This window comes from Nicotiana attenuata, unplaced genomic scaffold (assembly GCF_001879085.1).
Source record: "Nicotiana attenuata strain UT unplaced genomic scaffold, NIATTr2, whole genome shotgun sequence".
Lineage (NCBI taxonomy): Eukaryota > Viridiplantae > Streptophyta > Magnoliopsida > Solanales > Solanaceae > Nicotiana > Nicotiana attenuata.
This window is the reverse complement of record NW_017674052.1, coordinates 49,832-71,227: the sequence shown is the minus strand read 5'-3', so window position 1 is coordinate 71,227 and position 21,396 is coordinate 49,832. Positions and strand designations below refer to the sequence as shown.

The following is a 21,396-nucleotide window of genomic DNA, read 5'->3' as shown; positions in this document are numbered from 1 at the left end:
AAACTAATTCTGGAAAAACAAAGCAGAATAATCTATAAACAGAAAACGTAAAGAGATAGAAATCAATTCGAGCCCACTGAATTCACAGTGTTTCCTTAAGGAATTTAACCCCCTCCTAGTACCCAAGGTTATGGATTATTTCCTCCCAGGATAGAACGAATTACACACTGGTGTAGTGGTACTTCAAACCCCAGTGTTTCAGCGAACACAAAGTTCGGTAGCAAATCACACTTATTGTTGCTTTGTTTGATGTTAAAAGTATGCAGAAGAAGGAGGAGAAACTCAAAAAATCGTATGGAAATTCTGAGCAGAATAGTCTTGTATTTATAGCCAAAGTTGGGCTGGAATCTGAAGAGGTGAAACTCTTCAGAATGGCTGTTTATGCAAAACGGCCACAGCATAAATGCCATAACATAAATGGCTATTTACTCAACAATAAAGAGGGAAAATAAAGAATATTTATTTTAATATTAATATTCTGTTATTAAAATAATTATTTAATAACATTTTTATTAATATTTTACTATTAACAAATAAACTTAGTCCAAAAAATTAATCAATCAATCATTTGACCAAATCTGAAGCCGAAGCCGAAGCCGAGCCGAGCGAGCGACGACGACGACGACGCGAGGCTTGCCTTCTTCTCAACTCTTTAAGAGTTAGAAGAAGAGCAATTGCTTATATACCCATAAAAAACATCTTCCTCTTCCAATATGGGACAATGTCCCTTTGCCAAGGGGGGAAACTTAAAATTTCACTCAAAAATTTTATTTCCCTCCATTCCCTATTCACCCTCTTTTAAGTATTTAATATACTTAAATACATAAAACCCCAACATGCCTTTTGTAGGCAAAGCTGCTGAACAATTATAGATGAAGAAATTAATCTGTAGTTGTTACAGAAATTAAAATGGAGCCGTTACAAAATTAACTACAGCCGTTACAAGAATTAAATCATGGCTGTTACAAAGTAATAAATTGGACGTTACAAAATCCAATTCAAAGAGAAAGAATTTGGACATCTTCTAGTAAGCATGTATTTGGACACTTTTCTGGTAAGCTCAAAAAATAAAGAAATAATTTTAGCAAAATCAGATTTGGATTAGGCCTCACGTATATCTCACGCGCAGGGGGAGGGCAAATTGACCCGTTTTGCTTTCAGGACCAACTTCTGATGTGCGCGAGACCACTCCCTTTTACTAGCTCTTTACAAGCCCAGCAAAGAGTAATTCATTATAATGTGAAGAAAAATACTTTCCACAATCAATGAGGGACACTTTGTCTTTCACAAAAGACAAAGAAGTAAAGAAGAAAAATGGGACTACAAAAAAATCTTTGACTTTGCATTATAAAGTATAAATAACACCAACAGTTATTAACTTCATATAGCTACCATATACATAATTACTTCCTATAGCTACTATTCAGTTGTTATGGTAGTTTATTTGTTGTATTCGCGCTGCTATATTCATGAATACAACAACAAAAAGCGCCTAAAAATCAGGGTAGCCAGCTGTATGCGCATGTATTCACATGTATTCGCGCCATGTATTCATGAATACAACAGCAAAAAGCGCCTAAAATCAAGGCAGTCCAGCTTAAGCACATGTATTCACATGTATTCGTGCTGATGTATTCATGAATACAGTAGTAAAAAGCACATTAAATCAGGGCAGTCCAGCTGTACGCGAATGTATTCACATGTATTCACGCCATGTATTCATGAATACAGCAGCAAAAAAACCCTAAAATCACGGCAGCCCAGCTGTACGCGCATGTATTCGCGCTGTTGGATTCATGAATACAATAGTAAAAAGCGCCCTAAAATCAGGGCAATCCAGTTGTACGCGCATATATTCATGAATACAGTAACTATAATCACCTTAAAAATAGGTATGTAATAGCGTATTTCATGCCTTATTTCATGCCTCAATGGTAGTATATACCATAAATACTTATTTTTGCTACAAAATATAAAAGGTAACTATAGAAAATAATATTTAAAAATGATTTTTTGTTTATAATAAATAGGGTGTATACTTTTGCTATAGAAGGTAAAATTTCCTTTATAATTTGACCTCGTTAAGAAATTTTTTGGAAAATGACCTTTAGTCAGAATTTTAAAATACGCTTGTTAAATTTTTGAAACATCGAAAATCTTGATAATCATCATAACTTGCAAGAGTATGGAGACCATCATAATTTTGTGACGGTTACTATAACTTGCAAAATTATAGCAACCTTTAGGATTCTAATGAATTACCATAACACTTGCCCAATAATTTCTAATCAACATGTTTCAATAATCGAATTAAAAACTATTTTCTTACCAGAGCCAAAATTTAGATAGTGACACCAAATAATCGAAATTTTTTATTTTGTGTTTCACACAACTGGCACTAGTTGTGTGACGTCTCTTTTTTGTCTCACAATTGTATGGGTCCCAGAATTTTGTTGATCCAAATATGTAAGATATGGGTCTACAAATATGTGAGATAAAAAATGCCTCATACAACTATTGTGAGTTGTGTGAGACACAAAATAAAATCACTCCCAAATAATCCTATTTGTGTCATTTGCACTAGTCTCCGTCGAAGGAATTTTGATTGACAAAAAGAGCTTTATGCCTAGTTTTCTTGCAGAGACAAATCATTGTATGAAATCCTTTGCTCAGCAACCAAGATATTAAAATCATTACAATCAATTATGAGGTACCAGTGCGACAAGAATTGATGTATGTAATAGTTAAGGAAGTGAAACCATATTTTCTCGTATTAGTCATCATTGGATTCCACAAAAATCTCGGCCATAAAGCTTTATCTTATTTGTATTTAGAGTTAAAAAATCATTATGTGCAATAGTTAGGGATATATATTTGTATTTATCAGAGTAACTTCCAATAACCTTAAGATATCATTGTCCAAAAGTAGGGGTGGCAAAATGGTTAAAAGTAAACAGTTAACCATCCATATTATCCAGTAAAAATGGGTTGGATAATGAACTTTTTAAAAATGGGTCAACTATGGATAAGTACCATATTATCTATTTACAAAATGGATAACCAATGAGTCTTAACATTTACATTTGCAAAGTCTCAAATTGGGAGTTCCTCAAGTAAGGGAGACTAAGGATTCTCCCAAAAATGATCATATGCATAAAGTCATGGATAATATGTTTACCCATATTATCCGCCGGTTAACCCATATATTTGTATTAAATATTCGTCGGGTCGAATAATTTATCCGTTTTTTCATTACCTGTTTTCGACCCGAACCATATCCGGTCCGTCCCGCCCTGCCCGTTTGTCACTCCAATCCAAAAGGTATCAATAAATTATAGGGATTTTTACATTCCTATGCCATATAGTAAACTATATTACCCTAAATGTTCATGTTTAGTAAATTACCCTACCTACACAAGTTTTGTTTACAAAATATATACATTCCACCTTAAAAGGTTCCCAATCCATTATTAGTGCCTTCAATTAAGGGATTTAGTTACACCTTTCACCTTTTTTTTCCTCCTCTTCTCTTTTCTTATGTTTCCACTCATATGTCACAATTCAGTGGATCTTTAAAATATCTATGAATTTTTCTGGGTCAACTGACTTGGTCTATGTGTTCTTGTTTGACTTTATCTCAGCAGAGACTATTCAACTGTGCATATGCTATTGACTTATTAATGGAAGTCTCAATTGTCTATTGTCTACATGCTGACACCTATCTTTATCGTGCTCCCCACTTTCTTTTGCAAAGATTTGAAATTATTCCTAATCATCTTTATTGTCTTAATCTTTTTATTGGAATAGTCGAAAACATTAGAAAGTTTCCATTGCTTAACAGTGTATAGAGTCTACAGACATTCACCATCTTTAAGATCTATTTTTACAAGTACGATAAAGAAAATTCATTATGCTTGTTTATTTTAATTTCACATGTTATTGAGACTCCTTGTAATAGAAGACTGTTGTATTACCGCTAAATACAACTTAAATATAAATCTTATACAAAATTTATACAATATGTCTTTTGTATATTTTGTATCTGATTTATACATAGTAAAAACAAATTTCATACAACTAATTATATATTATACAACTTATCTACAATTTTCATACATTATTTCTACTCAGTTATATACAACTACAATATAATACCACTTAAATATAATTTTTATACAAATTTTATACAATATGTCTTTTGTATATTTTGTATCTAATTTATACATAGTAAAAACAAATTTCATACAACTAATTATATATCATACAATTTATCTACAACTTTCACATATTACTTCTACCTAGTTAAATACAACTACAATAACATACAACTTAAATACAAACTTTATACAATATGTCTTTTGTATATTTTGTATATGATTTATACATAGTAAAAATAAATTTCATACAACTAATTATATATTATACAACTTATCTACAAATTTTCTACAATTTTCGTACATTATTTGTACTCAGTTATATACAACTACAATATAATACCACTTAAATAGTTAAATGAATAAAAGAAAAATAAATAAACAACAGAATACAATTCTTCTACAATTTTTCTACAATTTTTTTACAATTTCTGCAATATAATGTATGTCATGTCTTCTTCTTCTTCTTCTTCTTCGAGTTTCAATATGAAATTCCGCCAAAACCAAGTCTAATATTCACCAAACCCCTCAAAATTGAGATATAAACTCCAAACCATATTCCCAATTATTTGCAACAACACCCAATCCTAACAAATAATAATTTTGAAAACCCAAATTCGAATTCAAAGCTTCAAAGCTTTTTAATGGCTGTCAATGGTGGAATTGCTGCTCTCTTTTCCTTTGCTTTATATTACTGAAATTTGAGATTGAGAGATAGAGAGAGATGTAGAAAGAATTCTCAATTCTTTGCAACAATATCCAATCCAAACAAACAATGTCTTTTGAAAACCCAAATTCGAATTCAAAGCTTCAAAGCTTTTTAATGATTGTCAATGGTGGAGGGGTTACAGATTTTCGCTGGTTTTAGAAGAGAAAATAGTGGGTGATTGAAGAGGAAATCGTGGGGTGTGGTTTGTACGTGGGTGAGAGGGTGAGATTTGGAGAGAGAAACTTGGGGGGGAGTGGGAATATACGGTAGAGTTAAATTATAAGACTAATTAATACCATTAAAACCCCTAAAATATACATAAATGGTAATTAGGTATATAAAAGGTAATTATATTAAAAGTTAAGCATGGAAGGTAATATAGTTTACTATATGGTATAGGAATGTAAAAAATTATATAAGGGATAAGGGTATTTTGAATAAATAAAAATTGTGTACCCTGTTAACCTACATGTAGTAGACTAGCAAAATCCTTCTTTAAACTTTACCAAAATATGTCACGGCAGATTATAACGTAAAAACAAAATACAACCGTGAAGGTCATGTAAAAGTAAAAGGCAAAATACCTTACCACCCCCTAAACTTGTCACAAATTATTAGTTATAGCCTTAAATTATTCGTGGTCTTAATTACCCCCCTCAACTAGGCCCTTTGAGAGCCATTACCCCCTAGACGCTGATGTGGTAAATTGTGTAGGTGCACTCACCTGCCACGTGGATTTTTCTGTATATGTGACATTTTTTTGAAAAATCAAATATATTTTTACCTTTTTAAGTATGTTACTTTTTTATTGCTAAAAAAAATGTTTCCATAGAGTAAGTTATTTCTTGCAATTGTTCAATCTTTTTATTTCTTCTTTTGATGCAATGACTATTTATTTCAACTGTGTATTTTTACTTTTTCGGGTAAAATATGTAAAAAGTTTATTTTTGAGCAACCATAATTTAGAGCTATATAAAAAATTATAGCCAAAATAATTAATTTCAAACTATGTATTTTTATAACTTTCTAGATGCCTTGACTATTTATTTCAACTGTATAAATCTTTATTTTCAAGTCAAATTTAAAAGAATTTGCCACATTAGCGTCCAGGGGGTAATGGTTCTCTAAAGGCCTAGTTGAGGGGGGTAATTAAGACCACGAATAGTTTAAGGCGGTAACTAATAATTCATGACAAATTTAGGGGGGTGATAAGGTATTTTGCCAAAGTAAAACAATTGAAAGGATTAAATAAAGGAAAATTACACATAAGGCCGCTCGGTATTTTACAAATCGAGCCCAATAGTAATTGGAATTGAGCTTTCCTGCAACGAAGCCTGCCAAACTTGAACTGAAAGCCCATTCTAAGAGCCCAAATATGTCGATTTGGCAAGTTTGTAATTGCACTTGAGGTCTTCAAAGTTGGTTTCATCATTGAGGTTTTAACTTAGACTTGAAGTGTTGAAAACTAATTACCATTAACTAGGCAATCTAGATTTTAATCCAGACTTAAAGATTGTAATCCAAATGTAGCTAATCCTTATGCTTAACTTATTATATAGCAAAACAAGCCAATCTAAGCTATACCATCCTGTGAATTGAGTTTTCTCTCAATGTTTCACTTGCAGACTTGCTATTAACTTGTCATCTTTTAAGTTTCTCTTTACTTTTTTAAGAAATAAATTGAATCACGTATGAAATGAATACAGTTCAATTCTAAAGCGCTTCAAATTGAGAGTCCAATCCTCAACTGTTTTTGCTTTTCTTAACCATTTTTCTCTTTACCTTTTTGTATAGTAAACCGTACATTATCCTTTTAATACTTAAGTGGTATTCAAAAAGTTGAGGGATGTAGGTGCAAAATATTCTTTTCTTCCGTTACAAAAATTTCTCTTAACGTTAATTACTTCTATCAATTAAATGTTGATAATTTTAAACGACAAAATATCACCTTTTTATCTTCAATTTTCAAACATGTTTAGTACACCCCATAAAATGTGGGAGTCATAATCAGACCATTCTCGATTAAAAGACAATACTACCCCCATATCTTAGCTAAATTACCTGAAATAGTCAACCACATGACCTAAATTTCCACAGTCTAAAGGGGCTCTTCTGTCTTTTCGAAGTTCCGCCTTTCAAAAAGTTCCCTTTTCCTATATTTGCTCTGTGGATTTGGAAGCCAGAGCTTAATAGACATACGTCTCCCCAGATTCCTTCTCCACCAAAAAGGGTCAAAAAATTACACTGCTAATTGGAAAAAGAAAAGGGTAAGGGAAAAAAAGAGAGAAAAGATTGGATACTAAAGTTTACAGTGGTTTGAGGCATTCACATTTCGAGAGTAAGTAATGGGTGGGTACAGAACTGAAGATGACTATGACTACCTATTCAAGGTGGTATTGATAGGTGATTCAGGTGTTGGCAAGTCCAACTTGCTTTCAAGATTCACAAGGAATGAGTTTAGCCTTGAGTCGAAATCTACTATTGGTGTTGAGTTTGCTACCAAAAGCTTAACTGTTGATACTAAAGTCATCAAGGCTCAAATTTGGGACACTGCTGGCCAAGAAAGGTACTATTTTGATTCTTTTTTAATGTCTTGCATTGAATTCTTCTCTGATCTGATGTATCTTGGGCATTTCTAGTGTGTGTGTGTATTTAGATTTGGGAAAGACATGTGCTTTATGTTCAAGAATTGCAAAGCCCTGATCTGAATTTTACTTTATGTTCAAGAATTGCAAAGCCCTGATCTGAATTTTGTTGACATTAGCTTTTAGTGATTGGTTTGGGCAATGTGAGTATGATATGCTATCTCTGTGTTGTGCTTTACTGGTTTAAATGTAGGAATTTCAAATAGATCTGGTGTATATTGGATTTTTGATCTGGAGTGGTGGGGTGTTTTGATATTTTGATGTTTGCTTTAGATTGGAGGTAGATCTTCCCTAGATGTATTGGATGTACTGCCACATCTTGCTTTCTTAGTTTTACACTCAATTGACTTCCTTTCTATGGTAAAATTTCCGTGTGTGTACACACAATTGTTGGACCACCGTGACTGTTGCCCAAAAAGGAAGCGTCAAATTTATCACCTTTATGATAAATTCTTCTATGCTACACTTTAGTGAACTTGCAAATGTTTCAGACTTTTTTGCTTTAAAATTTTCTCTTCATTCTGTGAGCTCATTCATATATAGCTGGCGTCAAGTTAAATGCAGTGCAGTGCCCATTATTGCATTGCAATCATAGGATGTTTGTGACTGATGTATTCATGGAACATGTCCAAGATACGACAACTTTTTTGAAAGGTAGTAATAGCTGATTAGTACCTTTTTATTAGAAGAATTTTAGTAACAATCTCACCAGGCATGTACCACGATTTATTAGCCATGTGCAGCTGCATTCTGATGCTTTGGTATAGGCATGGAAGATTGTGTCATGCTATTAATTTTGGTATAAATGGTAGTTTCTGTATTGGTAATGGCAAAAAGGTTGAATTTAAGTAGACCAGTTTCCAAGCTATGTTCAACGGTAGTGTTCTGTGGGAAGATGAAAGTGTTAGTCTCTCAGTCCCATTTTATATGACACCATTATTCTTGCACGATCAAACATTTTTGTTACTAAGACTTTCTCAAACTTTCCCTACAGTTTTAATCTTAAAAAGCTGTTCGTAATAGATGGCTGAATGAACATGTTTATTATCATGCTAAATGTATCCTTTGAATCAACTTCTCTAAAGTTTTCTTCATTGGATCCTTCTAAAAAGGTTTTTTTTTCCTTAGAAAAGAAAAAGCATAGAATCAAGACAATCGAACTAATCATTCTTTTATGCGGGTATTTTGACCTCCAACAACTTTCCACTCTCTAACTCAACAACTCATTTAGAATCTGATACCTCTGATTCCAGATGGTGTGAAAAGGCACAGCGGGATAGCTTTACATGCTACTTTCATCTTGGCCGATCCTCCTCATCTACCGCCTTGCATAGTGCACGTATGTGTTGACTCCTACATCAACAAATACGTGCCCTCTGATTCCAAATTTCCTTTTCGTCAACACAAAATATTCGCTAACATTAATTATTGACATAAAGAGAAATGAGAGGGCTAAAAACAATTGTCACAAATGTTGTGACAGATGGATAACAAAAAAAGAATTAGAGGGCTGAAACAGAGGGATTGATTCAAAGGATTGTCTCCAAAAATTATTTGTTTCTGATATCAGTTTGACATAGAGTTTACTACTTTAGCTGTGGGTGGGGTGGATGGGGTTACCTTGCTAGATATTGTGGTGGCATCACAGATTTGGTGGTTCAAGTGTCATATTTAGGATAAGGACATCGTGATGCTATTCTAATTTTTTTGCATGTGTTTGGATGATGAGCCTATTGTCTGACTATCTTGTTCTTTTTCCCCTTTTCTTTCGTTAGGTAATGGATAACCTGATAATTACAATCACAAATAATATGAAGGAGAAAGTGATATGTTTTTTTTTTAAATTTTTTTTTATCTGTTCTGATTTCTTCCTTGTGATAAGGGAGGGTGGGGGAATGGAGGGGGTGGTTGGAACGGAATGCTGATACAAATTAGATTACGCAGTGCGTTTAGTAACATGAATCTCCGTTGTTTCAAGGACTTCTACTAATTCTAGTCCTAGATCTGTCCATTATTGTTGAAGATTTCTAGCTTATTAGAAAATGAAATAGATGTCTAGGTTAGTTATTTGTTTATTGCAGAACTCAACTAGTTGCAATTTACCTGGCATCAAGAGGGACATATTATTCCCTGTAATTATGCTTGAGGTTGAATGTGTCAGTTATTATCGGGATGAAGCTCATATGAAATCGAATATAGAAATGGTGATTTGATTATTGGCCTAGATTTATATAATTGGGGTGGAGTTGATAGAAATAGAATATAGAAATGGTTATTTGATTATTTGCTCATAATTGATATTCTGTTAATCTCACTTTGCCAATTCCTGATTTCACACTTTTAATTGGACATTTCGGTTGCTACTCTAGTCTCTAATTTATTCACATATTATGTGTTTTCATTTTTCACTTCCCCAACATTGTTGTAAGCTTATACAGTTCTTAGTTTACTAGAGGCATGTTTGGTTGACTGATTGTTAGTTATACTCTTCTACCAGTCAAGAAATAGCACATGTGGATGCCATGACCAGTAGTTTAACCTAACCTAAAATGAGAAAAGGGAGCTTTGTTAAGTATTTCCCGCTTTTTCCCCTCATCTTTCCATTGCCAGCCTAGCGAGTCTCAAGAGCTAAATCCCATGATACTGAGAACCACCTTCAAGCTTTGGCCGCTATCAGTATTGTAACCGAAGATGCAAGAACTATCTACTATCTAGTACCAACTTTTATGTATGTAAAGGATCTAGGTAACCTTTGTTGTTGCTCACTTGTGCACTGCACTCTTAACAACTTTTAATGGTTTAAATTCTGTGGACTATTCAGATCATAAATTTATGTGATGCTTTCTCTATCAAGCCAACCTTCCAATCACTAATATGATGTTCTTCTTCCAGTATTGCTAGTTTAATCTATAAGATGACATCTTAAACTCCATGTTCAGTCAAGCCTAATAAAATCCTATAAAATGGATGTATGGAGTATTATGTTTAATTCTCTCTCTCTCTCTCTCTCTCTCTCGTACTATAGGAAAGCAATTCCTTTTTTTCCATCTAGTCATGAGATTTCTGCCCATTTTTGTTTGTCATATGGCTAACAGTCATCATTAGAGATGGACATGTACTCTGCTAAATAATACTCTGTTTCAGAACCATTTTAGATTGTAAAGCCATGGGATCAGCCACTAAAGCTTGCATCAGTGTTAGCTGCCTATATCACACCCCCTTGCGTGAACGCGGGATATTTCGTGCACCGGGCTGCCCTTTTTCTCTTAGATGTAAAGCGGTCCATCAGGTTCAATTTTTCTTTTTTCTTTTATTTGGGTAAGGAGGGTGGCAAAAAGGGGCAAGAGATGCAATTTTTTTTGTCTATTACAGTGGATATATTAGAGGATTTGAAACTATATGAGATTGTGCTCAACTTATTTTCTGATGCCTCAAAAAAGGACTGGGAAATATATATTGGCCCTAGAATTATCATGTTGCCTTTTCATCAAAAATATAAATAAAAGCATCATTTTGTCATCAATAGTTGCATAATGTGATTCCCGTTCCAAGTGATGTCATTACATGTTTACTGACAAGGTTTTTCTTGTTAGTAACTTAGACTAAGCTACATTTGTCTTCTACATTATTTGGCAATGTTTCTTTAACGCTCACAGAAATGGTAACGGTTGTATTTCTCTGTTCTGTAGGTACCGCGCCATCACCAGTGCCTACTACAGAGGTGCTGTAGGTGCTTTGCTTGTCTATGATGTCACTCGACATTCCACATTTGAGAGTGTTGAGAGATGGCTTAAGGAGCTGAGAGATCATACTGATCCCAACATCGTTGTCATGCTTGTCGGAAACAAATCTGATCTGCGACATCTGGTTGCAGTCTCAACTGAGGATGGGAAGTCTTTTGCGGAAAAGGAATCCCTCTACTTCATGGAAACTTCTGCCCTCGAAGCTACCAATGTCGATAATGCATTTGCTGAAGTTCTCACTCAAATCTACCATGTTGTTAGCAGAAAGGCGATGGAGAATGGTGAGAATGGAAATGCAAACGTCCCTTCCCAAGGAGAAAAGATTGATATAGGTAAAGAAGTATCTGATGTCAAGAAAACTGGTTGCTGTTCAACCTAGAGGTAATCTGTGCTGCTATTTCCCGTTCTAGGTAAACTGATAGTGTAAAATTTTCAAGACTACCTTTATGTTTTGATCACAAGAGCTGCCTTTTAAGTTGGTTGGTACTAAGGAATGTCAATGTTAGAAAACCTTGTCTAATGGAACACTTGTGTAGACCTCTTATGGCTTTAACTTACTGAATCATTCTTTTTCTCTTTTCAATTACTTGAATTCTACATATCTTGACTATTTTAAAAGTACTTATTTCATCATAAATTTAGAGACACGTATTACTCACTGATCATAATTTTCTTACTTAAGAGTATGCTTTCAAAATTTAACGCACCTACATGCCAAATACTTTACCCTTGTAAAGGGAAACTTTCTTGACTATACCAATTGACTTGAGCTATTAATCTGACTCGAAAATTTTAAAATTTCTATTGCATCTAGCGATAGGTATCAATTGTTATTTGTTACATAAGCGAAATCCTGGCAGAAAGGACCTTTGAAAAACAATTTATTAGTTTAGAAATTCGAAGGCAACTTATTACTTGTCGCAATCAGATTAGACATAAGACCTTAATCAAACTTTGGGAGGATGTCTCTATGAACAATCTGTGCATATAGTGTCAATGTCATTTTTAGCTGAATCCAACTCCAATTTCTTATTAGCCTGCTTGGTCAAAAGCGTTTTTTGTTTTTTGTTGCCAAAAGTGCTTTCTTTTTTTTGGGCCAAAAATGTTTTTTTTCTTTCTAAAGTTGAGATATTTTGCCAAGCTTTTAGAAGAAAAGTAGTGTTTTTGAGTAGAAATAGAAGTAGTTTTGAGAAGCAAAAAAATAAAGTTTCTTTTCAAAAATACTTTTTTGAAAATGACTTCCGAATAAATATACTAAGAAGTACTTTTTAAAAGTTTAGTCAAACTCTAATTGCTGCTCAAGAATGCTTTTCAAATTAATTAGCCAAACACAAACTGTTTCTCACCATAAATATTCTTTTAAAAAGCATTTTTGAGAAATTACTTTTCAAAATAAGTTAAATTTAGAAGCTTGGTCAAATATGCTAGTACATTATTTAGGGAAAAAAAGAAAAGAAATGAAGAAATGGATAAATTGGACAGCAAAAATCAACTTCTACTTTTGAAATGTAGAAAGATGACCAGTTGCAGAATATACCTACTACCTAGTACTAGACACTACCTATATTCTAATAGGAGAGTAAATCAACATATAATTGTCGAGAGCTTATTTATATGGTAAACAATTTGATTAATAATTGGAGACTTATGGATTGGTATTTTGATCTTAGCATAGCAGGACAACTTTAAATCTTATACACTAATGATGTCAACACGTAATTTGACCGACTTTTTATCCTCCATTTGTCTTTAGTTGCGATACATATTTAGTGTCAACACATTTTAACGAGTAAAAATTGTGTGGGGTAGCCACTTTTTAAAGTGGTATTTACTTTATCCGTATTTTTAATGCTGAGCAAAAGTAGCCACTAGTCTATTAAAATTAATATGAAAAGGCAGTATTACCTTTTCCTTCCCAAACGGAAATACGCCATTTTCAGATCCATTCCTTACAGCTCCACTTCTCCTTCTGCAATGGCGTTCTGGGGTCCGTATGAGTGTTTCCATTATTTTCATATATGAAACCCAATTTTGAACAGAAGAAACGAAATGCATTAATCATATAAATTTTATAAGCCTCTCATTTTCTTTTGTGTCTGCTTTCAGGAGTTGAATTGCTTGGTTTTACTCATAATAATCACAGCGTGGGAAGACGTAACTTTTGGTTTTCTAAAAGAAGTGACTTTTAAATTTTCTTAAACGACAGATAATTTGGAAAAATATGGTAAAAAGCCAAAAAGTTGAGGACAAAGATAATTGTGTTAAGGACATGTAGTCCTGAAGTCCTAAAGTTAAATTCAAAAGTTAAGGACATGGTCCTGAACATTAGAGTTTCAAGTTCAAAAGTTAAGGAAATGTAGTCCTGAATTCCAAAGTTAAGTTCAATAGTTAAGGACACAAGTTCAAAAGTTAAGGACAGACAGTCCTTAACTTACAGTTACAAGTTCTGAAGTTAAGGACAGGCAGTCCTTAACTTATAGTTACAAGTTCAAAAGTTAAGGACAGACAGTCCTTAACTTACAGTTACAAGTTCAAAAGTTAAGGACAATAGGTCCTTAACTTTGATTTTCAAGTTCAAAAGTTAAGGACAGACAGTACTTAACTTACAGTTACACGTTCAAAAGTTAAGGACAAGCAGTCCTTAACTTACAGTTACAAGTTCAAAAGTTAAGGACGTTTGGTCCTGAAGTTTGAGTTCCAAGTTCAAAAGTTAAGGACATGTAGCCTTGAAGTCCTAAACTTAGAGTTGCAAGTTCAAAAGTTAAGGACATGTAGTCCTGAAGTCCTGAACTTAGAGTTCCAAGTTCAAAAGTTAAGGACATGTAGTCCTGAAGTCCTGAAGTTAACAGCTTGTTTGGATGGTTGTCACCTATCGTATTGTATCGTATTGTTACTTTAAATATAATGTTTGTTTTGATTGTTACTTAAATTTTATTGTATCGTATCATTAAATCCGTCGTTATGTTACGATGAAATGTGCCACTTTATGTAACGATCGATTTGGTGTGGTCGCGTCGTTTCCTTGTGTTTTTCTCTCAATCTCACCCTTCATTATTATTAAATAATTTTATTTTATCATTTACCCTACCTTTTTATATACCGTATCATAATTTTTCTTTATAATATTGCAAGTTTATTCATCATATCACAGGTGCGTGATACCATGAAACGACGCCAAAATGACACAATCCATCCAAATATTGTATTCATCAAACGATACAGTACAATAAATACAATACGATACGATACATTATGAAACGATACGTAACAACCATCCAAACAAGCTGCAAGTACAAAAGTTAAGGACATGAGCAGAAGGGTATTTTCGTCCGGGCAATTAAAGTTTATTAAAGCAGTGGCTAAAGACTAAAGACATTTTAAACAGTGGCTTAAAAGTAAATACATGTATTATTAGTTGCCAACCGTGCACTTCCCCCTTTTAACGAAGCACATCGAAATATAGCCGACAAATATATAATATATGTAAATAATCCATACGCTCTTCAATTTATTTTCTTGTAGTGGTTACTAAAAATAATTGGTCTAAAATACTTGTCATTTTAGAACAAAATAAAAGTAGTTATTTTTTCCTACCTTTATCCTTACTCTAATAAATGCAGTATTAATTAATGTAGTGAAATTAAGAATAGTATTAATTGAGATCAAAAAATAAATAAGGAAATTTAGTTAAATTATCCTTTGTATTTAATATTTTCTTAAGGGGTGTGCAAAAGAAAAACATAACAACTAAGTAATATGGATCGGAGGGAGTATATAATATGGTATACTGTATGTAATTACTAGTTTATACTAATCTATGTGAAGATCCTTTTTCAATTTTTGAAATATGTTCTTTTTATGTTGACGGGGGATAAAGTTTAAAATCATTCAAATTATGGTAGGGCCTTTTACCAAATTTGATTCAACAAAAGCTTTATATGACTGCCAAAACAAAAAAGAGATCAAGTGCAGATCGACTTTTAGCAAGCTTTCACTTTAGGTCATACATTTAAATATATTTATACTTGGCATTTTCGACAAAGTTAATTTATCATAAACAAGAGATAAGATAGCAGAAGCAACAGATAAAGATTCTTAATCTCATCAATGACGTTAATACTACATATTTTCATGTGACGCCATGACTTGCACGTACAACATGTGGGGACACGTATCACTCAAAAAGTTCATTAAAAGCTCTAAGACAACTTGATAACATATTTAAAGAGCAAATATAAAATCCCTAATCGCTACCCAATACCAAATTACCAATAAATTACAATTTTAATATCCTATTATTTACAAATAATGTTAGGGCAATTTGGGTCCCTCATTTAAGCCTCTTCACCTACTCAATATTTTATTTGTTTTAGTCATGATTAACTAACCCTTAATTAATAATTCCTGTATTAGCTAGCTAAGATAAGTTAAGTTGATTCGAAATCATGTGCAACTACCATTATACAAGGAACTTGATGATCATAATCATATGTAACCAATCAAAATTATTGTGGGACAACCCCTATTCAGCCGTGTACAGCTATCATTGGTTAAAAGGTCAAAACTTTGGTTCATTTTGAATTTTGGGGCAGCCAGCTAGTAAAGTTTGTAATTATGAGTCACAACAAATTTATGAAAAGTTATTAATTCGTCCAAATTTGCAAGTTTACATTTAAAATTAAATGTATATATGGACTTTCGGAAATGAGACGTGCCTCACTTTGCTTGCATTAAAGGAATTAAAAAAGAAACTACTACTATAATAAATAGGGTTATTCAATCTGTTTTTGTCTTCTTGTTCTTTTTCAACTAGTGTTTGGGTAAGCTCTACTCAAATTTTTTGCCAGCTTTCTCATTTCCTTTGTAAGAATGGATCAAGGGATTGGATAGCTAAACCAAATTAACTATGATATATTAAACATACTTGTTCAGTATTATATATATCACATGTTTACCACTATTTTCTATTGCATAACCACAATTATATAACAAGTTAATGACTACCGGCTTGTAAGGCTTAAGCAAAGGTTATGTCACATGATGCCATGTTGGTTTAATAGGATCTGACTAGAAGAAATTTTTTTTGACATTCACTTTAGTAATAGATGTATTATCCAAAATTAACAGACTATAGTACGTTACTTCTTTAGATACAAGAACTTAAAATTTTGCCAATTACTCTATGATTATGAAAACATACAACGAATTAGTAAAATCTAGGCTGTTTTCCAGTTTGACATAATACCATATCTAATGGTTGATATATATACTAACAACTGAGGAAAAAAAAGAAAAATCTACGCTTAATATTTGCTGGGAGCTAGGTTAAGATATTTATCACCAAAATTTACAGTTTAATGGAATTAGTGGAAGTATCTCCCACATAATAGGTAGTATGAGTTTAATTATTCTTCGTTTCCTTTTGTTGATCTCTAATGTAATACTCCATCCGATCCACTTTAAATGATTTTTTGACGGTTTTTTCACATATTAAGAAATTCACCTTTTAGCATTGATTAATAATATAATCGACCATATGAACCTTAATTTATTCATTGAAAATACAAAAAATACTCCTAGACTCTTTACTCCAATGACAATTTTGGAAAAAAGAATTTAATTCTTTCTTGATATTTAAAAAAATTAAATATTGTAGACCATAATAAAATGCCAAAAAATTACTTAAAGTGAAGTGGAGGGAGTAGTGAAAATACAAAAGAAAAGAAGAAATAAAAAGGGAAAAAGGTAGATCGTGATTGGCAAAATTCCCAAGACAAACAATAGCATATCTCTTCCTTCTCACTTAAAGTAAAGAGGAATCGATAGGAATTTAGCCGTTGAATATGAAACGGCCGGCAATGATGCTAATTACAATAAGATTGAGACAAAGCCCTCTCTATTGGACAACTTTTATTTTACTATACTACAAAACCTACACTGAAATCTAAGAAAAAGTTAAAAAATATTAAAAAGCAATAAAACCAAATTGCTTTGGTATCTTATGGCGCACGACGCGCAATTTCCTAATGAATTAAAAGAGTTAAAAATATCTTCCTCAAGTAAAGACAAATGTAGAGAAGTGACACGTGTCCTATGATCTCAGCCCGTGGTTCCACACCAAGATGACAAACTCAAGCTATGTCGCCGGCGTTCCTCGTCCCTCTCCATCATTCCACGGCCAAACACCCTTGAACATTCCGGCAACTCTCCGAGATCGGCGAAAAGTGAATCATCTTCTTCTCTCATTAAAGTTGATGACGTGTCAATATCAGTAACTTCGACTTCTGTTAAAATAGGACTTTCTAGCATGGTAGTAGAGGTACACTCAAAATCCGAAAACCATCCAAATTCATTGCAACTAATAAGAGATGATTCACCAAGATTGGTAAATTTTTCGTCCGAATTTGGCTCCGATTGGCTTTCAAAATTGCTCGTGTCTTTTTCACGCTCAAAGTCTGAAACTGCAATATTGGTAGCTGTTATTATTGTTGTTGTTGCGGTTAGTGACGCTAATGTTTTCGTCTTCGTCTTTGCATTATTGGTACATGATGTAGTGGTAGTTGTACGTTGATTATTCCTAGAAGCCGGCCAAGGGTGGTTATGTTCACAAGAATACGTCACCACTAACATGTTAGGGTCTGCACGGCTCCTTTCAACTTGTTTTCTTGCTGGACATCCCTTTGAACTACTGCATCTGTAATATCCTCTGTAATTATCATAAACATTCAATCAATTTCAGACAATTCAGTCCTAAAAGTTTCTCAAATTACGAGAAATTTCCATAACCAATTACTAAAAGGAAAATTCAATTAACTAACTAACCTAGGATAGGGAGAGCCTTTGATGGGCTTTTGTCCATATTTCCTCCATGCCCAAGAATCAGATGGTGGCATGCTTATTTCACCCTTCATTTTTGAACCTTCAACTTCTTTAATTGGCACTGATACCACTCTCTTTTGTATGGATCTTCTGCTGCAATTCAAAGAAATTAATATGTTGTGAGCACATCATATACTTCTCATGCACGCACATGCTTGAAATATCACTAAAATCTCTTAAGCTGGAGTGGTATTTTCCACCAAAACAAGTTAGGTGAAAGAGAAAAAAAAATGAAGAACTCCATCTAAATTCATGGAAAAAAAAGAAGAAAGAAGGTATATAAGACTGACCTTCTTTTAGGGGACGAAGTAGAAGTCATCATCTTATTATCATTGAACATGTCGGAACGCGGCGAATCGAGGCTGTTTTCCGGCGAATTCTCGGAATCTTCTTGCTCATGAGATAGAAAAATGTTATTGAATCTTCCATCCATGTCTATATTGAATTGAAGTACTTTTTCTTTTTGTCTCTTTTGGTCCTAAGTTTTGTAATTTATATATACAGAAGCTGTTGATATTTATGGAAGATAAGAGAGAGATTTCATGGGAACAGGAAAATGGAGGAAGAGAAGCGAATAGTATAAAAAGGGAGAGATAGGGTAGAGGTAATTGTTTATAGAGGACGTGCAAGCAAATGTGAAACTAATCCAAAGGCCAATTATAATATTACAATTTGAAAACGACCTTAACGTTTGTTTTATCGTTATTCTAATCCTATTATTTTATTTATGGGCGCCACCAATTTTGGACTATATGGCTAATGGCTAGATGTCTAAATTTTCATAACTTAGTCCTCATACCATGTTTTTATTTTTCACTTAAAATGATCTGTACACTTTGTTGATTACGCATTGACACCAAACAACAAAAAAACCCTGTTCATATTAACATGGACACCAAGGAAAAGAAAAGGGGGAAGAGAAAGTCTATTTAAGTTTAGAATTGCACCAATGTAGATTTTGATACCTTTATCAAAGCCTCATTGGGTTCACATGCATGTTCGAAATGCATAATGCGACGTACTTTAAAAAAAATGGTTTAAGCACTTGGTATCCGGTACCTATCGGTCAGATTAATAGGTTTGCGTCGTGTAGGGCCCAATAAAAAGAAGTACTAGCTATCAATAGTTCATCTATTCTCCGAAATTATTGATTAAGGATAAATAAATTTCTATCATCCCACCACATTCTTTAAATAAATCTCACTTGCCATTTTGGATGGTGCAAAATCAGACAATTTGAGGAACTTTTTTCTCTTGAAAATGAAACTAAGGAAATTAATCTATTAATTAGATAGTTTATCTAGATTATCAGGAGGGCCCAAGCCTAGTGTCAGCTCAATTCTAGCTTACTATGTGTCTACGGTAAAAATCAAGAATACCCGATTTTACGGGCTCGAGGGTATGTCTCGAAAGTAAGCCGATATCGAAACAAGTTTGGGCTCAGAGAATATGAAGACTAAGGGATCGAGATCAGGCTAAATCGACACCGCAGTAACAGGATCGCGAGATATCCGCGATCGACCACCGATCTCGGTGAGAATCTCGGGACAAATAGAATCAGTAACGGTTAATGATATCAATCATGTATTTTACTTCCGCAATTAGAGTCATACACTATTTAGGATTCCTCTGCTATATAAAGAGGAATCATGTTCATTTGTAGAGGAGGATATCATCACCATTATCATCATACACGAATTATCTCTCACGTTACTACTGAGAAATACAAGCACTCTGCTCTTTTACTTACTCTTAATTCCTGGCTGTTCTTACTGTTCATATTGTTCGTACGATTCTTGTTACTCTTACTGTTCTTGGCACTTGATCTCGAGTCTAATCCAGATCGGGGTCAGTATCTTGCAATTACACGGGTTTGATCCATTTAAATCGTCTAATTCCTTTATTTATCTAGCTATAATTGGCATTGAATTAGATCACATATCCTTATAACTACATTACAAGTTTAATTGTTACTCGTATTTTGAGGTAAACAGTTTGGCGCCCACCGTGGGGCTAAGGATTATATTGATTGTTCAGTGTTAATTCTGGTATAACACATTATTTTACGCTTGTTTCTTGTCAAGTATTTTGTTTTCAGGATAAATCATGTCAAACTCACAAAACAAAGCTACTCATGGTGACAACGGTCTCGGACTCCACGGATAGAACGAGAATATTATAGCTCCAGGAATCGAGGTGCCACAAGCTAACCTCGAAGGAGCACCGCCCATCAACTCGGTCGATGTCGGTTTGCATATTGCTCTAAATATGAACTTAGGCGGGGACACCGATGGAAGCGTACGCAGAGAGGGTCGAACTAATGGTTCGAGGTACTCAAGGCAGGGGAGACTAAGGTGTCAATCTCCAAGTTATATTTGAAATGTTGCAAGCCCAACAGAATGCCATAGCACAGTTGCAAAATCAGCACATGGCACCGAATAGGGTCAAACAAGAGGCTACTCGCCATACCAAGCCAGTGCCCGAAAGATCAGGTGACAATACTTCGACAACTGACTCTGCTATAATGAGAGTGCTCGAGGAGCTTACTAAGAGAATAGAGTCGGGAGAAAAGAAAATCGAGGCTAACGGCAAGAAGGTGGAGACCTTTCTCGAGTCGATCAGATTCCGAGGGCACCACCGATCTTAAAAGGAATGGACTCCAAAAAGTTTGTGCAAAAACCATTCCCTCCGAGTGCAGCTCCAAAGCCCATACCAAAGAAGTTCAGGATGCCCTACCTAAATACAACGGGACCTCGGACCCCAATGAGCTCATTACCTCTTATACATGTGCCATAAATTGAAATGATTTGGAAGACGATGAAATCAAATCTGTACTGCTGAAGAAATTCGGGGAGACTCTATCAAAGGGTGCCTTAATATGGTATCATAACTTACCCTCTAATTTTATTGATTCATTTGCTATGCTTGCAGATTCTTTTGTAAAGGCACACGCCGGAGCCACAAAAATTGCAACAAGGAAGTCGGACCTTTTCAAGGTAAGGAAGAAAAATATCGAGATGCTCAGAGAATTCGTATCTCGGTTCCAAGCGGAGAGAATAGATTTGCCTCCGGTCACCGAACTGGGTTGTTCAAGCTTTCACTCAAGGTCTCAACACTCAGAGTTCCATAGCTTCAAAGCGGTTGAAGCAAAGGTTAATCGAGTACCCGTCTGTCACTTGGGCCGACGTACATAATCGGTATCAGTCAAAGATTAGGGTCGAGGATGATCAACTGGGGACTCCTTCGGTGTCCGTTTTATCCTAGCA

At 34.1% G+C, this 21,396-nt stretch overlaps 2 protein-coding genes across 3 annotated transcripts; one reads left to right on the top strand and one right to left on the bottom strand.

Annotated features, from left to right (window-relative positions):
* The first annotated feature begins 7,033 nt into the window (after window positions 1-7,033).
* On the top strand, window positions 7,034-11,837 carry LOC109217891 (ras-related protein RABA1d). Its single transcript, XM_019382181.1, has 2 exons — window positions 7,034-7,429; window positions 11,198-11,837. The coding sequence occupies exons 1-2, from the start codon at window positions 7,209-7,211 to the stop codon at window positions 11,628-11,630; spliced, it is 654 nt and encodes a 217-aa protein (XP_019237726.1). The 5' UTR covers window positions 7,034-7,208; the 3' UTR covers window positions 11,631-11,837.
* Window positions 11,838-16,981: 5,144 nt separating this feature from the next.
* On the bottom strand, window positions 16,982-18,743 carry LOC109217892 (probable WRKY transcription factor 65). Of its 2 annotated transcripts, none has more exons than XM_019382183.1 (3): window positions 18,421-18,743; window positions 18,074-18,220; window positions 16,982-17,957 (listed from the first exon to the last, which is right to left on the bottom strand). In XM_019382183.1, exons 1-3 carry the CDS (start codon window positions 18,561-18,563, stop codon window positions 17,351-17,353), a joined length of 897 nt encoding a protein of 298 aa, XP_019237728.1. In that variant the 5' UTR covers window positions 18,564-18,743; the 3' UTR covers window positions 16,982-17,350. The 2 variants fall into 2 exon arrangements, with proteins under 2 accessions (XP_019237728.1, XP_019237727.1); XM_019382182.1 differs by having other exon boundaries at window positions 18,074-18,223; window positions 18,421-18,741.
* Window positions 18,744-21,396: the final 2,653 nt, after the last annotated feature.

Bases quoted from the DNA above. Each gene is read 5' to 3' on its own strand.
- LOC109217891 (XM_019382181.1), top strand. From the start codon at position 7,209: ATGGGTGGGTACAGAACTGAAGATGACTATGACTACCTATTCAAGGTG. The intron at 7,430-11,197 runs GTACTATTTTGA...TCTGTTCTGTAG, and splicing joins GACACTGCTGGCCAAGAAAG to GTACCGCGCCATCACCAGTG.
- LOC109217892 (XM_019382182.1), bottom strand. From the start codon at position 18,563: ATGGATGGAAGATTCAATAACATTTTTCTATCTCATGAGCAAGAAGAT. The intron at 18,224-18,420 runs GTCAGTCTTATA...TTTGAATTGCAG, and splicing joins ACTTCGTCCCCTAAAAGAAG to CAGAAGATCCATACAAAAGA. The intron at 17,958-18,073 runs GTTAGTTAGTTA...TGATAATTACAG, and splicing joins AAAGGCTCTCCCTATCCTAG to AGGATATTACAGATGCAGTA.